The sequence below is a fragment of the Chinchilla lanigera genome, unplaced genomic scaffold (assembly GCF_000276665.1).
Source record: "Chinchilla lanigera isolate Chin_1 unplaced genomic scaffold, ChiLan1.0 scaffold00017, whole genome shotgun sequence".
NCBI classification, from domain to species: Eukaryota; Metazoa; Chordata; class Mammalia; order Rodentia; family Chinchillidae; genus Chinchilla; species Chinchilla lanigera.
In genome coordinates this window covers 15,655,078-15,672,832 of record NW_004955418.1, presented here as the reverse complement: position 1 = coordinate 15,672,832, position 17,755 = coordinate 15,655,078, and the positions used below count along the sequence as shown (strand labels likewise).

General features: G+C 36.0%; 1 protein-coding gene across 1 annotated transcript in view; it reads left to right on the top strand.

The window, feature by feature from the left end:
• Positions 1 to 17,755, top strand: part of Lnpep (leucyl/cystinyl aminopeptidase) — an 87,009-nt gene that overhangs the window by 45,879 nt on the left and 23,375 nt on the right. Inside the window, exons 5-11 of the mRNA XM_005382222.2 lie at positions 2,921 to 3,041; positions 3,679 to 3,833; positions 5,760 to 5,873; positions 7,313 to 7,444; positions 9,769 to 9,900; positions 11,425 to 11,585; positions 11,775 to 11,863. Of these exons, the coding sequence (XP_005382279.1) occupies positions 2,921 to 3,041; positions 3,679 to 3,833; positions 5,760 to 5,873; positions 7,313 to 7,444; positions 9,769 to 9,900; positions 11,425 to 11,585; positions 11,775 to 11,863 (904 nt within the window). The remainder of the gene's footprint in view (positions 1 to 2,920; positions 3,042 to 3,678; positions 3,834 to 5,759; positions 5,874 to 7,312; positions 7,445 to 9,768; positions 9,901 to 11,424; positions 11,586 to 11,774; positions 11,864 to 17,755) is intronic.

Below are 17,755 nucleotides of genomic sequence, written 5' to 3'. Positions count from 1 at the left end.
CATAACATGAACATGCATATTATATATACATATATAGAGTGCATACTTCCTTTGTCTCATATATAAATATGTTGTGAAATTCTTTGCATGTCAGTAGATATAAATAATCTAACCTTTACTGCTACCCAGTAGTGATGTGTTTTGAAAAAATTAACATAAACAGTAATTTTATTAGTTTCCTGCTTTTTTATTAGAAACTGAGGAACATATCATGCATGGAATTACACTTCATGCTTGCAGCTGTCCTAGGCACTCATTTGTAAACATTTTTTCATTTTATAAACTGAATGAGGGGAGGACTTAGCCCCATCTTGCTGAGGAGGAAACAGTGTCTCAGGTAAAAAGAGAAAGCCAGTGAACTAAGACTGCATAGCGAGTAAGTGACAGTGAAAATTTCACAGCAGCTTCTTGGTACTTTGGTAAGCGCCAAATGTTATAAATAACTTCAGTAGATACAGTGACTAGAAATTAAAAACTTCGAATTTTTTTATGCTAAAAGGAGTTTTGTTATGTTAAAATGTAGTGATCTCTAAGATGACTTCTATTTTGTGATATTTGACAATAGATGTATTCAACAAGATCTAAAAGGGGCTTTACTTAGTCATGTCATTCTTACCAAACAACTAAAAATGTCAGCGTTGACTGTAGTGTGTCCCGCTCAGTAATAGAAACTGCTTTACAGCTGGAAGTGTAGCTCTGTGGTAGAGTGCTTACCTAGTATCCTGGAAATACGAACCAAGAGTAATAATAATGAGAAGGGGGAACGGGGAACAAGAGGAGAAAGCGAGCACCCGCTCCCCAGTACGACTGTAAAGTGCATGTGCTGCAAGCATGTACTGATAAAAGAGCATGTCAAAGGCTTCAACAGAAAGGAACATTTATTTTTATTCTTTTCTCCTTATTTCTTGAACCTCTCTTTGCTTCCAGGACTGTCTGAATTAGCTAGAAAATTCTAGGCCACATGTGAAATACACTGCTTTACTTACTTGTCTTGAGGTCTCTGTTTTGTTTTTTGCCACTATATGCTTTCCCTTTTGTCATAGACAGTCCTACTTGGTAGAATCAAAATTCATCATTAGTTCCTATCTGACATTCAACATTTAAGTAGAACCTTCAACAGTATTATCTGTGTGGTTATGATTCTCATTTATTCACATTTAATCAGGGCTGTGACATTAAAATTTCCACTGAAAACATTTCTACCTCAAGTATCTTTTTACCAGCCTGAGACCTTGTACAGTTTATATTATTCTGCTGTAGTCTACCTAGTTAGTTATTCTACATAGACCTGATACTGTTTGTTTGTTTTAGGAGCATACAGTTTTCTGTGACCAGTTGCCTGTTTTGGAAAGCCAGTGTTTTTCAGAAAATTTAGTATTGAGACTTCTGATAGTTTCTCTCTTTATACATCTTATAAGCCATAGTTTTCTTTTTCTTTTTCTTTGTGTGGAGCAAATGAGACTTGGTTTTGTTTTTGCTTCTGTTAGTTTTGTTCTTATTAATGTAAGGAAAAGATAACTGAAACCTAACAAATCTGTTGTTCCAGAATCTAAGAATCTTCTTTCTCAGAGCTGATCAGCATCTTTATACAATATTTGTGTTTTTAGAATCAACCATAAGATCCTTGTAAGAGATCTGCCAAGAAAAGTTTTACATTGTAAATCTTAAGGCCAGCTGAATTCCATTTCACAGTGTTTTGTTTGTTTGTTGTTTGGGTTTTGGTTGGGAATTAAGCCTAGCCTTAGGCGTGCTAAGCATGGGCTCTACCACTGAGCTACATCCCTGGCCGCCAGTAGTGTTTATAGTGTTCTCATCAAGCCCAGACTGCTGTTCAAGACGTCCTTGGCTGAGATAGATTGTGCTCTTTACATTTTACTGCTTCTGTCGTTCTTAGAATGTTAATGAAGATTTCTCTCTACTAAAAACTCATAAAACATGTTCTTCTAAGAGAAAGAAAAAGAGGAAAGGAAGAGTAAATACCAAACTGCCTTTTTCTTCTAGCCATTCTATTCCAGAAATGGGGATAAGTACATTTTTGGGTCAGATTTAAATTGTGCTTATAGTTACATGTACTTAACTTACGTATTTATGCCACAAAAGAAAGAATAGCCTTTTAAATAATGTAGATAATTCTGCCTGCTTTCCTGCTTTAGCAAATGCCCTGGAATGAATGGTCAGTTGAAGACATGAATCTTTTGTTTCCTTGGTTAGTTTTAGTTTCATCTGTCACTCAGTGTGTCTCACTGTATATGTATGTATGTATGTGTGTGTATATATATATGATAACATGGTCCATAGAAACAAGCCAACAACTAAAGAATTGAATATATAAATAAGTATTCTCAGCACTGGGAGAAAACCTGGCTTTCCATGCTTAATGAGAATATGTTGATCTCTAATCAGTTTTCTGTAATACAGTTTCAAGAAATGTCCACTATATGCCTTATACGTTCTCTTTAGAACTAAGTCTACTGTAAGATGTGACTTCTCTGGGTTTAGATGCTAGGCACTAGGATGGGTGCTCAAAGGATAAAACTTTCTGTCCTACAAATAATTCAGTCTTCATAGCTCATAAGTAAGGATAAGCAACGGCAGGTAATGAAATAGGAAGAATGTCATAAAATTAAATGGGTAAGTGTTTATAAATTGCTATAAGATGGCCTAAACTAGTTTATTTGGAAAGTTATGAGAGCTTGAAAAAAAAGGGAATCAATAAGGGTTTTTTCTTTTGTTTGCTTCGTTTTTTTAGGGATGTTGTATTCATGGAAGGTACTTGCTAAACTCTATGGAGACTAAAATAACTATCATAGTTTCTTCCCTGAAAAATCTCAGAAATCTGTGCATTTCTCAGATATGCTCGTCCTGAGTTATGGCATTTTAATTGTAACATTCCTTACATCCTGTATAATGTTCCCTTTAGATTTCTATATATGCCATACCAGAAAAGATTGGTCAAGTTCACCATGCCTTGGAAACAACAGTGAAGCTTCTTGAGTTTTATCAAAACTACTTTGAAATTCAATATCCTCTTAAAAAATTGGGTAAGAATCACATTTCCTCTAATTTTTATTACAGTTATTACTGAGATACGTTTTGCAAATGTTTTTTTAAAAAGAACTTTGCCTGTTATTTTTTAAAGAAGAAATATTGTTAATGTGTTAAAAATTGTTAAAATTGTTTACATTCCATGAATGTATCTGAACTTGCAGCTTAAAACACTTGGAAGTTTTTAGGCCTGTCACAGTGGTACTGTGTAAATGAGAGCTTGCTGAGAGCTTAGTCTGGAGTTTGACAAACCTCAGGAAAATCTTAATTTAAAAAATAAATACTGCATAATGGGAGTTCAGGAAAGCAAGAATGTTTCAGTATTACTCAGTATGGATTGTCCCTGAATTTCATCCTCCTCATCTAGGAAGTTAATTTGTTGGAGGGAATTAGCCACTGTTTCTCTTTGCTGCCGGACAATGGAACAGTGACTCAAATGGTGTGGTCAGGTATTCCACCTCAGATGGCTGAGGAAGGAGCCTGCAGAACTAGAGTAAGGACGACCGTTCCTTGCAGAGTATGAAAACAATTCACAACCTTCACAGTGGTAAACTCCCGGGTAAAATATTTTGGTTTAATGAGGGCCCACTTTACATACATGAAAGTTGATCACTTCTTTCCTGTTGGGTACAGATTTGGTGGCCATTCCTGACTTTGAAGCAGGAGCAATGGAAAATTGGGGCTTAATTACCTTCCGTGAAGAGACCCTTCTGTATGACAATAACACTTCTTCAGTGGCGGATAGAAAACTGGTTACTAAAATCATCGCTCATGAGCTGGCTCACCAGGTGCCTAACAAGCAGTGCTGTTACATCCCGTACCTGTTGTCTACTTCATGTCCTCCCATTTCAGAATACAAATACACATTACTAATTATTCTACTTTTCTTTTAGTACTGACTTCTTTAATACTAAAAAGTTCCTTTTTTAACACAAATGTAAATTTCCAGATGACAATGCTGTCTGTCTGTGTAGGACTAAAGCATTTTTACATTATTTCACTTCATAACTGCTCTAAGGTAGGTGATAATCCCATTTTACAGGTCCAGAAACTGAGACTTGTCTTAAATGATTTGTCCAAAGTCACACAGCTATGAAGAAGTAACACTGGCCTGAAGTGTGACTGTTTCTTCTTTTTCCCTCCTCATAATATAAATCTGCTTTCTCTCTGACAAATACCAACAGCTTAATGTAATTTTGTAGGAAAGAATCTTTTTCCCTAAGTTGTAATCTCTTCTGACAACTCTTGAACTGTAGTTGTCAAGTCTGGCTTTATTTTTTTATTTTTTGCTGCAACTCCCCAATTATCTATTAAGTGGGAGAGGCAGATTCTGAGTAAAAGGTTAGGGTATTATTTGTATAACATGGAGAAAAAGAAAGGAAATTGCATCCAGATGTATCATCCTCTCTTGTCTCTGTTGGGCCCAGTATGGGAGGTGCTTGTCGGTGTTGGGTGCAGTTTGTGGTGTCATGGAGTGGCATTATGTGAAAGAAGAACAGGAAGTGGTTTGGTCAGTTTACCCGCTACCTCCAGTACAATATCTGTACGGCTTTGTAGACTTGTGAAGACTTCTTGGCAAGCTGAAGCGTATGTTTACTGTTATGAATGGTCCATAGAGATAAATTGTGTCTTGTGGGATCTCTGTTATGTGTGCAGCCACCCATCACTACTTGGGGAGTCTTTCTTTGTTATTTCTTCTTTAGGACTTACAAACCATCTTTATGTGAAACAGGTTTTAAAATAATGTCTTAGAAAAATAGCCAGGCATGGTGGCACATGCCTGTAATCCCAGCACTCAGGAAGCTGAGGCAGGAGGATCATTGTGAGTTCAAGACCAGCCTGGGCTACATAGTGAGCTCAAGGCCAGCCTGAACTGCATAGTGAGACCCTGTCTCAAAAAAAAAAAAAGAAAGAAAGAAAAGTATACTATTATACTTCTAAAAGTATTTTATATTAGTATCTAGTAACCCTGCCTTTTGCTATTACTTTGAGATCAACCCTAGACCACAGTGACTAAATTGCACTCTCTGTGACCACTTTTTATTTGAAGGATTTTCAATACAGTTTCTTTTGGAGAGTCTCCTATTATTTTTCTTTCTTTTTACTGCCTCATAGCAGAAAACACTTGAAGATCTTCTTGCTTGCATTTGTTTATATATATGCTAACTTCCTTTAAAAATGTTGTTTGAATTCTGGTTTGAATCATGCAGACCCTGTCTTCAGTGTGGGAACTGAAGAGAAATATGAAGTACAGGCCCCCTGACTAGGAAAATGTCTTACATGGAAAGTTTCAGCTGTCATGAGTGACATAGATATCATGGAAAGTAACCTTGTAGTTAGTAAGATACTAAAAAGTGAAAGAATTTCATTATCTAAGAAGTCCTTTTATGAGGTAGCAAAAAAAATGCTTTTATTTCATACCATGTTTTTAAAATTTACACATCTGGTAATGAATATATTAATAATCATTCTTGGTTTTTCTCCTTCAATTAAGATAAAATATGAAAATTTCTATTTTACTATTAAAGTAGATTTATATAATTTTTAAAAAGTTCTTAGTTGATTTGACTGTACTTTATTTGGATTGTTATACTAGAACACTTTTAAAATATTTTAATCTGGCTATGGGGAGTTAATCTGACAATTCAGCCAGTTGTTGGAAAATTCTTGAGAATGTTTATATCCTGTTGGTTAACAGTTTGTTTTTGTGGCAGTGGTTTGGTAATCTGGTAACAATGCAATGGTGGAATGATCTATGGCTGAATGAAGGTTTTGCAACGTTCATGGAATATTTCTCTTTGGAAAAAATATTCAAAGAACTCTCCAGTGTAAGTACAGTATTCCTTATCCTACTAGGACTGCTAAGAGGAAAAATAGTCAACTCACATTTGCCATGTATTTTCTATGCCTTTGGGGTAATGAAGATATTTCTAGAAAGCTATAATAAAATTGACCCTTGTTACTGATGTCTGTACCTTTTAAGATTTAACAATGAAAATTAAGCTTTCATTTATTGATTTTGTTAAAAGGTGAAATTATGTAAAATTACGTATTTTTGTCATTAAGATGACTATCTTAAATTGCACTGCTGCATTTTATTTTTAACAGATGTGGTCCTTTCTGTAGCAATTTAGATAAGATTGAAAAGCCTCTTTTTGCAGAACAAAACTTTTTAATCCTGTGTATATAAAAAGAAAAATGTTAAAACATTTTGTAGTAGTGCTAGCTCTCTTTTATCATTGTGGGCATTCTTACAACGGTGACATATAGGTTGATGCAAACAAATAATCTGACATAAACCGTCTTTTGTGTCCTTTTTCAAATGCTTAGAATACTATTCCATTACAGACAGGCATAATAGTATTGTCACTATGTTACTAGATTCTGTGAAGACATTTCCTATACTTAGTGATATTCAGGTATACTATGTCATTGTGAAAGGCTTTTAGCAAAGTAATTCAGGCTGTGAGTGGGAAAACATGAATATTCCTTTCAGCCCTAATTCAGTGACTGTTACACTTCCTGGGGACATGATTCGAGACTGCTTTAGAACAGAACTATTCTTGGAGCTTTCAGTTGGAAATTTTTATATAGGGTTTCTTTAAAGATTCAAATAATAGAAGGAATTAAATTTTAGCTGGAATGCTAAGCAAAGTATTCAAAATCTGTATGTGCTACTTAATTAAGCAGTGAGATACACAGTTTCACCACTTGGTGGTGCCCAGAATGTTTGGAAACCCCTAATATATAGTCTAGGGAAGCTCATCTGCCAAGATCTCACAGTTCTTTCTGTTACAAAGTTTTATTTAAAATGAACCTCAATTAAGAGAAATGTTAAAGAAGTGTTACTTTAAGTTAAAGTAAAATACGGGCTATATGTGAGAAATCAGTTTAAGGCCTTGGATTTTTTTTTCTTTTTTAAATTTCATATTTTATTTTAAAATATTTTAACCTTTTGAAAATACTCATCTTGAATGTCCATACTTTGCATTTTTTAGTAATAAATTCTTAATTCATTTTTATGCTCTTGCTTAGAAAATGCTGATTTTCATGTGTCTAGATTATAATTAAATTTAGGGAATATGTGTGGAAGTCATGGTCTTTCTGTACTTTCAGAAGTTTTTATTCTGAAGTTCAGTTAATTAAGCTGTTTTTTTTTTTCCAGAATGATTTTAAATAGTAATTAGTATGATTTATATAAATAATTATTGTAGTCACTTTTATCTTTGATATTGTTCATATCCTAATCTCTTTAATTTTTTGCTAGTATGAAGATTTCTTAGATGCTCGATTTAAAACCATGAAGAAAGATGCTTTAAATTCATCTCATCCAATATTATCATCTGTTCAGTCTTCAGAACAAATTGAAGAAATGTTTGATTCCCTTTCCTATTTTAAGGTACTGCTGTACACAAAAAAGTACCTGTAGTAGGCTTCAAATTAATTTTGTATATCTATGATTTAGATTATTTTAAAGATTACCTAAGTATTATTTTCAGGTGTCCTGTTGAATTTTTAAATGTTTAAATTTTAAATATTTAGATCTATTTAAATTTTGAACTTAGTTGTTTGTATGTTTTTCTTTCCTTCTGTATTTCAGGCGGTCACCAAGATCTTATAGCAGTGACTCTGTTACAGTTGGTTTACTCCACACATCTTAAAGTCGCAAGGAAGGTTCTAAGCAAACTCTTAGTGGTTTTACTCAGAGTTGAGGTGTATTCTAAAGTTAGGGTTCCCAAAACAAGCAGAAAGAGATTCTGAGAATCGAAGATTGGAGTGCTGGTTCAGAAACACAAACTCCAGGTTTGGGGATGAAGAAAAAGGAAAATTGGAAACATTATCGTTCATATTTGCAGTGGTGGAGCGATGAGTGTGATGGCCCATTTGCCTCCTTATTCTGACTGTCAGATTAATTGATTAGTAAATTTCTCCACTAGATATAGAAGATAATACATGAAACTTGTGAGATACAATTCATATGATCATAAAGCTCAAAGTGTAGGTGATGAGCAGCTGTGGAGCACTAAGGGAGGTAATGTGTGCTAAAGTAGTATGGGAATTTCTGCACGACATGCTGAGGAGAGATTCTTTGGAAAATTAAAATGGGTTAAATAGTAAGTATATAGGTAAAGAGGAATGGGAAGAGCGGGCTAGGGCAGGGATAGACTAGAAGGATTTATAAATAAAAAGTCAAGAATACTGATGGGCAAGGAACATTTGTTTAGCAAATAAGTGTCTGGCTGCAGTGGAAGCCACATGTGGAGCAGGGGAAGAAGAGACAGATAGGTGGGGCCCAGTTGTAGAAAGTTCTGAATGCCACAAGGAACCTGGATGTTCTTTCTGTAAGCAGTGGGAAGCTTTAGAAGATTTTCAAGCAGAGCAGTGACTTGATTAAAGTTCTATTTAGGAAAAAATTAAGTTAGTTTCAGTTTATAAAGTGAATGTAAGTGGGAAGAGACAGTCAGGAAATTGATAATGTAGTTCAGTCATGTAATGGTGAAAGTTCGAAATAAGGAGTGGTAGTAAGGGTCGACAGAAAACAGTGGGTATAAAAACACAGAAGAGGTAAGTACACAAAAACGGTGATAGGTAAGATAGGTAAGGAAGATGGCAGCCATTTTTCCAGATTAAAGCTTGACTTGTTTAAAATTAGGAATGGTGAGTAGTCTTCCTTCTATTAGTGGGAGTGTTACAGCATAGAGGAGAAAGTTGGTGAGCTTGGAGAGGTAGGGGCAGTTGGGAACAAGACTGAGTACTTCAATTTATAGAGCAGTTAATAGCTATGAATTTTTAAAAAGAATGGTAGCTATTAATTTTTTCTATGTACTAATAATCTTGATGGCTTAACATTGGTGCACTTTTATCACATGTGAAATTCATTCAAAAACTGCATTAGTGCTTACTAGTAGACACTACTTTAGTATAGTAAGTTTTCCAGTTATTCCCTCAACTAGCATACAGTATAGAAGAGGAAATACAATACAAATTTCTGCTGGAGATGGAGAAATATGATTCCTGTTTCATATTTAGAAAGATTTCACAAAGGAGGTGATCATTTTGAGGTTGGGGATGATAACTTGTGCATGAATTAATATAATACGGCCTTTAGAGTAGCACACCTGGTTGTGAATTATTAGTATGTCATTGTTGCCCTATATGTTTATTGGTTTCAAACACATTTAAACTTGACTCTGCGGGAAGAGAGAGCCTGTTTACTTCAGCAAGGTGGTGTACTAAATTTAGAAAGTAATATACGCCTAGCAGAGAGACTTTTGAGAGCTCTGCTACTTTATTTTGTATGGCAGTGTCCCTTTATAGAGTCAAATGATATTGAAGCATTGGGGATGGGGTGAGAATGCCATAGAAAATTCGGTAGTTTTAATTTAAAGTATATTTATAAATACTGAACATATCATTAGTAACACTTGAAACACTATACTGATCAGACACAAAGTGACTCATGGTGGGATTAGTATATATAGAAATCTAATTCTATTAATTATTTTTCAAATCTCTTAAAATAATGTTAAGATAATTTGAACAGAGTTGATGCCAAGCTGTGTGACATTACCAATATATTATAATGCAGTTGTATATATAAAATTACATGTTTAGAACGATTTTGAATTTTAGATTTTCAGTACTGTCAGGTATAAAATTTCATTATTTTTTCCTTTCTTCTTCTTCTCTCTCTCTGTATCTCTCTGTCTGTCTCTCATATAGGGAGCCTCTCTCTTGTTGATGCTGAAAACTTACCTTAGTGAAGATGTATTTCAACACGCCATTATTCTTTACCTGCATAATCATAGCTATGGGTCCATTCAGAGTGATGATCTGTGGGATAGCTTTAATGAGGTAAGTGACCTGGATACTTTACTCCAGTCCTGAGTTTTCACGGAAGGAGCTCTTCTGTTTATACTTTTATCATACACATAAATGAGTCTAGGACACCAAGGGTAGTTATTTAGTAAATAGCTGGAAGGATCTTAGTATATAAATATTTGTGAATAAGAATACTAAATTTAAAGTGGAAAAAAAATGGAGTACTGTTCCTAATTGTTCAAAACAATGGAGCTACTATTCTGTATCTTAATGATCATTATTGATCTTACTGTATCTTTTGAAATTTTATCTTTTTTCAAAAACGTATTTTCCCACTCTTAGCTTTTTCTACGTTCCATTCTTGGTGCTGTACTGGTGCCTATGACTCTTGTCTTTTGAGTTTAGATTACTCTCTGGTAGATGATATGTCACAAGCTGACTGCCATTAGCTGCATACTGCTCTTAGGTTGCTTTGCTCTTTGGAATTTATTTTATCTCTGGACATTTAGAACATATTTCTTCCTTCTGCACTAACTCAATTTTTGCATCATGATATTGTCCCGTCCAACCGAGTCCTAGCCGTGCCCTCAGGGTTTTCGGCATCAACATTACTGCTTCAGACACCTCAAAGTGCCTTGCTTTTCTCCCCGCCCTGTGGTCTAGAAGTAAGTATGTAAGAGATGTGAGAAATACAAGGTTAATGTCACAGTGAGTTGAGAAAGAATTGCTCCGTTCTTTTGTGCTTTAAATAAATGGACATACAGTGACTGTGATAAGGCCTGCCATAATGGTATAATGTTATGAATTTAGGCACGTGACTTTTTTCAAATGTATGTGTAATCATTGATAACAAGATACCTTGGGGAGAATGGGCTTTAAAGGTCTATAAGCTTCTGCCTAGACTCTAGCTTTTGAAGATAACCTGTACTCCCACAGGATTAAGTCTTTAAAGACAGATAGGTGCAAGGCAGAGAATAGAAGAACAAAGAGAAAACTGGACTCAGTTGATTCACAGTGTTAGGTAGCAGTCCCATTCTAGAGTACGTTTTAGTCATATCTTCTAATTGGTAGTATTGTGACCTGAAAGAGTGCTTGTACCTTCTTAGGGGTTTTAATCTTAATGACTTTAAGGATGTTAATTTTTTTTTGTTTTTTTTTTAAGACACAGTCTCACTTTATATTTCAGGTTGGCCCTGAACTCATTAGGTAGTACAGGCTGACCTCAAACTCATGGTAATCTATGTGCTGGGCTTACAGGCATGCGCCACCACACCCAGCTTCAAGGATGTTATTCATCTTAGTGAACTGTAGGTTGATATCATATGTGCTGCTTTTCAGTGTAATCTGTCTTTCACACCCTTTGTTATCACTCAGTTCTGTTCCAGGTTATTTTTCATTTAGTGAGTTTTTCTCTTAATTCAGCATTAATACCTTTTTAATACTAACATTAAATGCAATCTTTATAAAATGAGCTAGGGAAAAGATATGGATGAATTAAACTAAAAATTTTAAGTTAATTTTTACCTTTAAGCAAAAATATTTATTCTTGTTTTGTAGGTTACGAACAAAACGCTAGATGTAAAGAAAATGATGAAAACCTGGACCCTGCAAAAAGGATTTCCTTTAGTAACTGTTCACAGGAAAGGAATGGAACTTTTTATAAAACAAGAGAGATTTTTCTTAAGTATGAAACCTGAAATCCAGCCTTCAGATGCAAGGTACATATACTGTACCTTCATTCCATGCTGTCTGTTTTGTACCTTCAGGTTGAAGTATTTTTAAATGTTTTATAATCATAAGTTCTTACAAAACCTAATAATATTATCTCTGTTGCGGAGTAGCTTTAAAAATTTCATCTTTATACTGAAATATTAGAGAGCTAATCTTACAATACTTTCTTTTTACAGCTACCTGTGGCATATTCCAATATCTTATGTCACTGATGGAAAAAATTATTCAGAATACCGAGCAGTATCATTACTGGACAAGAAATCAGGTTTGACTATAATTAATACCTTTCTGATAAGACATTGCAAACAGCATCATTTTTTAAATAAGATACAGCAAATAAGATATTACACATTCCATTGGTGTACTCTTTGAGCTGGTTTTGTAAAATGAGATTGATTCTGAGTATGTAGAAGGGCTTTTAGTTATAAGAAATATATACAAAAAGTTGCAAGGAATGTGCTGGCAGTCCTGGTAGAAAATAGCAGATGTTTTATTTGTATGCCTTGGAGAAATATTTCATCTTACAAAATTCAGAGTAATAGAAGAGTTTCTTAAAAAGTGTTACCTGCAGTCTACCTTCTAGGGTTGGGCTGTTGCAACTGCATCTTTACAAGCCTCCTAGATGATTTATGTGCATAATAAAGGTCAATTCAAGGCCCAGATTTAGAATAATTATAATATGTCCTGCAGACAGAACATGCATTTTTTAGTAATCAGAAAGTAGGACAAGAAGCTGTCATAGCAAGAAAGAGGAAGATAATAAAGCAGAGGGAACAGGATGAGTATCCCTCATCTGAAAATACAAAATCCGAAATATTTTGAGCTCCATAACATTCAAAATGTTTCAGATTTTGGAGCATTTTAAGATTTCAAAATTAGCCATATCCAGTAAAATCTATGGAAATACTTCAAAATCTTTAAAAAAAAAAAAAAAAAATCTCAGACACTTCTGGTCTCAAGCATTTCAGAGAAGACAGTCTGTATACAGTGACCTACAAGTAGTCTATAAAAAGCAATTGAAGTGTAGCTTGTGACCATCTGTTGAATACCACTGTATATCTTCCTAATCTGTGCCCTAAAATAACATAAGGCTCTTGAGTTCTGTAGAAATCATTAATGATGCTTTAGATTTATGTAAAAAGGAAAAATTTATATTTGAATTTGGACCTGGTGTTCAAGCGTGCAGTTTTGAGAGGTGAATGTAGGAACCGACTCTGGAGCCAGACTGCCTTGTTTACCTCTTGGCTCAACCGTTGATTACTTGCATGATCTTAAGTAAGTTCTGTGACCTCTCTGAGCCTCATTCCCTCAAATATAGAATGGAAGTGGTAACTGAACTGCCGAAATGGTATAGAGTTGCAGTGAGGATTATGTAAGTTCATTCATATAAAGCTCCTAAAATAGTGCCTTGTATGTGTTATGTACTAGGTAAATGTTATTCATTATTACTAATGTTATTATTTAAAAGAAACTTTAACATAGTATATCCATAGTACACAAAATTTGGAAAATAAAAAACAAATCTTATTATCCTGCATAACTACTCCTGATTATTTCTTTCCAGTCATAACTTCTTATTTAGTTGAAGTAATTAATAAATGTGATTTTTGCATCTTGCCTTTTAAAAAAAAAGTTACCCAGTAATTGACTTGGCTTGCTTTACTATTAGATACGTGATTCACCTTTTGTCTTTATTAAAAAACATCCCCCAATAAACATTTTGAATCTTAATTTTTTTTTCTTTATATGAACTTTTTTACTGGGAATGCTTCTCAAACAGTGGAGACTGTGGTATCATTTGTGATGTGAGACACGTAACTAAGTGGCCACTGTTTTGTGAGGTCACAGTTGACAACCATCTGAAGTGTGAATGTGCCACTGCTGTTGTCGTCACTGCAGACTGCACTGGAGTGTTCCAGTGCACAGCAGCAGTCTTACTACTTAAAGCCTGAGGAGCAGTCAGTGATATCATCCCCCTCTGATGACTGTAGCAAGGCTGGGGGTCCAAGGAAGTGCTGTCTTCTTTGGTGAAACCAAACTCTAAAACTTAAGTGGGCCCCAGAAGGATCCTTCAGGCCCAGGGAGAACAAATGACCTTGTCTTACATCCAGTAGCACAGAAAAAACATGGCTAGAACATCCACAAGAAATCAGTAAGGAAATTCTGCAAACCTCCTATTAGTATTATTAACTTGTTGCCGTATTAGAAATAATTGAATGAGGGGCTGGGGATTTAGCTCAGCGGCAAAGCACCTGCCTGGCAAGTGCAAGGTCGTGAGTTCGGTTCCCGGTACCGGAGAAAAACCAAAAAATTAAAAAATTAAAAAAAAAAAAAAGAAATAATTGAATGAGAAATTTGCTTTTATCTGTTTGTCTAAATTAAGGCTTAGTTTACAGATGAGCTTGTTGTACTCTTTCAGACTCATAATATATAGACTAGCTTTAGACTTCTCTTTCTTCACCCTTACCTGCTGGGTCTCTGCTTTTGCTGCACAAAAATTCTTTCAACATCTCAACCCATACTTGTCTCTGGGCCTTTACATGTGCTCTTTTCATACCTCAAAAAACACCCTAGTCTCTACTTCCTTGATCTCTTATTCATTTTCAGTCATAACTCAGCCACTGCTTACTCCAGAAAGCCTCCCATTATTCCACGATAACGTTGATACCCTACTTATGTTTTGTAATAATATTCTCTACTCATAATTTACTGTCAGTACTGTTTCACTTATGTGTAGCCCCATGTTAGATACGTTCTTCTGAGGGTAAGGATCATGGCTATATGAATCATTATTGTAAACTTAGCATTCAGTAGACACATAAAAATGTATTGAATGAATAAATGCTCATCTATAATGAAGTGACCCAATTTCACATTTGTCCACAAAAAGTTCTGCACAAAGGACATTCAAATCCTGATGAAATTCCTTTCCTTTCATTTGAGAAGATTCTGTCAGTTCAGATTTTGAGAGACCACATTGAAAATGTATGTTCATCCAAAAAGATATTTGATGCTGAGAACTTTTGAGAATTGCTCGCTCTTTAATTGCATTTTCATTTTTTCTTTTCTCAAAAGAGATATAGCAGAGAGTGAGTCTAGTCTTATTATTTTAGGCCATATGACTTTACTACAGCATATTATTTTAATAACTTGTTAAACCTGTAGTACATTTTCATACATTCCAATTTCAGGGATGTTATGTTAGTCCATCACTATTTCAGTCTTAGATAGGAGTTACAGTTTGTCAATACCTTTGTCCCTTTTCTCCATATGCATGAATTTTGAACAGCTGTTTATTGTGCATAAAAAGAGCTAAAAGGGACTACTTTTTATTGGTCCATATTAAAGAAATTACAGCAAAACAATGTTGTCTTTTTTCTCTCCCTCCTTCATCTTTATCAACCTGTTACTCAAACCTAAGGTCTTTAAGTATAGAAGATACTTACTTTGAATTTAACAGGAAGTCACGTTTCTGACAGCATATTACTGTTCCAGAAATATTTCTGTGGAAATAAAAGATATATCATTGGAGGAAAAGGCAATTGGGAAGAAAGAATAAAGAATGGTATATAATTAAGATATTTATCATGGGCCAGTGTCTACTTTTGCCTGTTTCCTCCCTGGTAAAATAAAGGAGAAATGGAAGGATGTTAGAGAAGGGAGTGCTTTTTAACAAGGGGAATGTGTTGAATTGTGTGTGTCCTACTAGCCCTCTGGAGCAACCTGGACATCAAATTTGGTAGCTCGGTAGTGAAAACATGTTTTTTGTTTCAGTGTCTCAATGTTTCTTTGTGAAACAGTAGTTCATTTTCATAGTTCATTGACGAATGGCTTTTAAAATCACAACTAGATTACTGCATCTGAGTTTCTGCCATTTAGGATTGGAATTGTTGTGAAAATTGAGCTGTTAATCTGTTAAGAATTATAATTAAAAACATATGAGGGTAGCCTCATCTGCTTTGAGCTCCAGGATGTAGTTACCTCCCTTGTGTGCAAAGCTATTATTTTAGATAGCTGTGATTTTAAGGTCCTACATTGTAGATCATTCAGAAGACCCAGAAAGAGACTAATATGTTGATTCTCCAAATGATAACTCTTCTTTCTGTGCTGTTGGCCACACTGAGTATGTTCTGTCAATTTGATGACAGTAATAATTTCAGATACATTCCCTGCTGTGTTCCTCTTCTCTGCCATCTGGACTTGGCTAGGTTTGCAACATGGCAACTTGCTTATCAGCCAGGGTACTCAGTACTTCCTGATTTCTGCATCATCCAGTCACACAGTTGTCATGCTTACCATTTCTTGTCTCCTTTTTTGGGCAGTGGGGATTTGGGCACTGTAGGCTTTCTTCCCAAGGCCTTTTGTTGAAAAAGCTCCATGGGAGATTGTGTTTGCTGACCTGGAGAATGTTGATTTTTTTTTTTTTTTATTAGCGCAGGAAAAAGTTAATTTCATTAGTGATAAAGTTTGTTTAAAATGTCTCTAACTTGAAGCAGGTACTGTTGCTATCACACATACTCCTTGGAACAGGATTCTGCTCTGGAAAAAGGAATAAACTTATTGAATTGGTCTTTCCCACTTGATGTTATATCAGCAATACAACATAATTGTCTTGGATATTTTTTTTGTTGCTGGGACAAAATACCTGACACCCAAAATTAAGGAAGGAAAGGTTTATTTTGCTTACAGTTTGTGGAGGTTTTAGTCTGTACTTGGCAGATTACAAGGCAGAGTGGCACATGGCAGAAAGCTAGAGCTCATGGCAGCAGAACACAGCCGAATCGGCAAGCACACACCAGTGAGGAATGGGGGAGGAATGGCCTCAAGCACTGTCTTCCTCTCCCTTACATATGCAAACTATCCACCCCAGGGCGGGTGTAGCTCTCACACCCTTAATCAAACTTTAAAAGCCTGCCCCGTGAATGTATGAGGCTTTGGGGGGGACACACAGACATAAACCATAACATTCCACCTCTGGCCCCCCAAAGACTCATGTCTATCCCTTTATATAAACAGCATTTAGTCCATCTGCAAGAGTTGCCAAAGTCCTAACAGTTGCAGCATTGCTGAAAAGTCCAAGTCCCAAGTCTCCTCCTCAATGTAAGGCAAACTCTTAGCTGTGACCCCCCGTACAAATGAAGAGTTAAACACTTAACATTTAATGGCACAAAATAAGCAGTACCATTTTAAAAGGTATAAACAGGGGGACACAGAGCATTGGGACCAAAGCAAGTCCAAAATCCAGCAGGGCTAATGTTATGTCCTGTAATTTTACATGCGGCATCTGAAGCAACTTGTGGCACATTGTAAGCTCCAAAGGGCTTGCATGAGTCCACCCCTGTGGCATTTTTGGTGGTTACAGCTTTCATGGCTTCTCTCTTAGGCCTGCTTTGCTCTCTCCTTGCAGTTTTCCTCAGATGATCCACGGTCCTGGCTTTTTTAAACTTCTGAGGTCTCTAGGGCACCTTTTGCTTTACACTCACAGCCTCACACACTGCCCTCTCAGGGGCACACTGCCTGGCCTCCCAGGCCTTCGGAAATCTGGGTGGAAGCCTTTTTAACCTCAGAACTCTTGCATTCTCTATGCATTTAAAGCCAGGGCCACGTGATGCCAAGGTCTGCTGCCACCTGGAGCAGTAGCCAAGCTTTCCTCTCTCTTGGCCACAGGGGTCGAGTGTCTGGATCGCTGGGCACTCTGAATCCACTTCTGAGGAACAAATCCTCTATGCTGCCGCCATTCTGGAACGTGGTGCAGCCGCCGCCACCATTCTGGAACATGGTGCTCAGCAGCTTTCTCCTCAAGGCAAGGTGTTTCACCTTTGCAATTTTGAGGCTGCAAAGGGTGGAGACTTGCTGTTTGTGATGCCCTTAAGCCATCTTTTTTATTTTCTTGGGTTTTTTTAGCAATAGAGATCTCCTCAGCCTTATCTTTGCAGTCCACAGCATTACTGGAGCTTTTTTTTGGCCAAACTCACAACATTTTAAATCATCCTGCTGGGCTCTTTGTTTTTGATTCTCAATATAAATCTGGCTAAAAGCCCCCAACAATAGCCATGCCACTGCCCCAACGTTTGACTGCCTTGATATTTTTTTTGCCAGATTAATCAGTCCGCTGCCGCCCTTAATCTCAGTCTTAGGCAAAGTCTCTGGACATGAG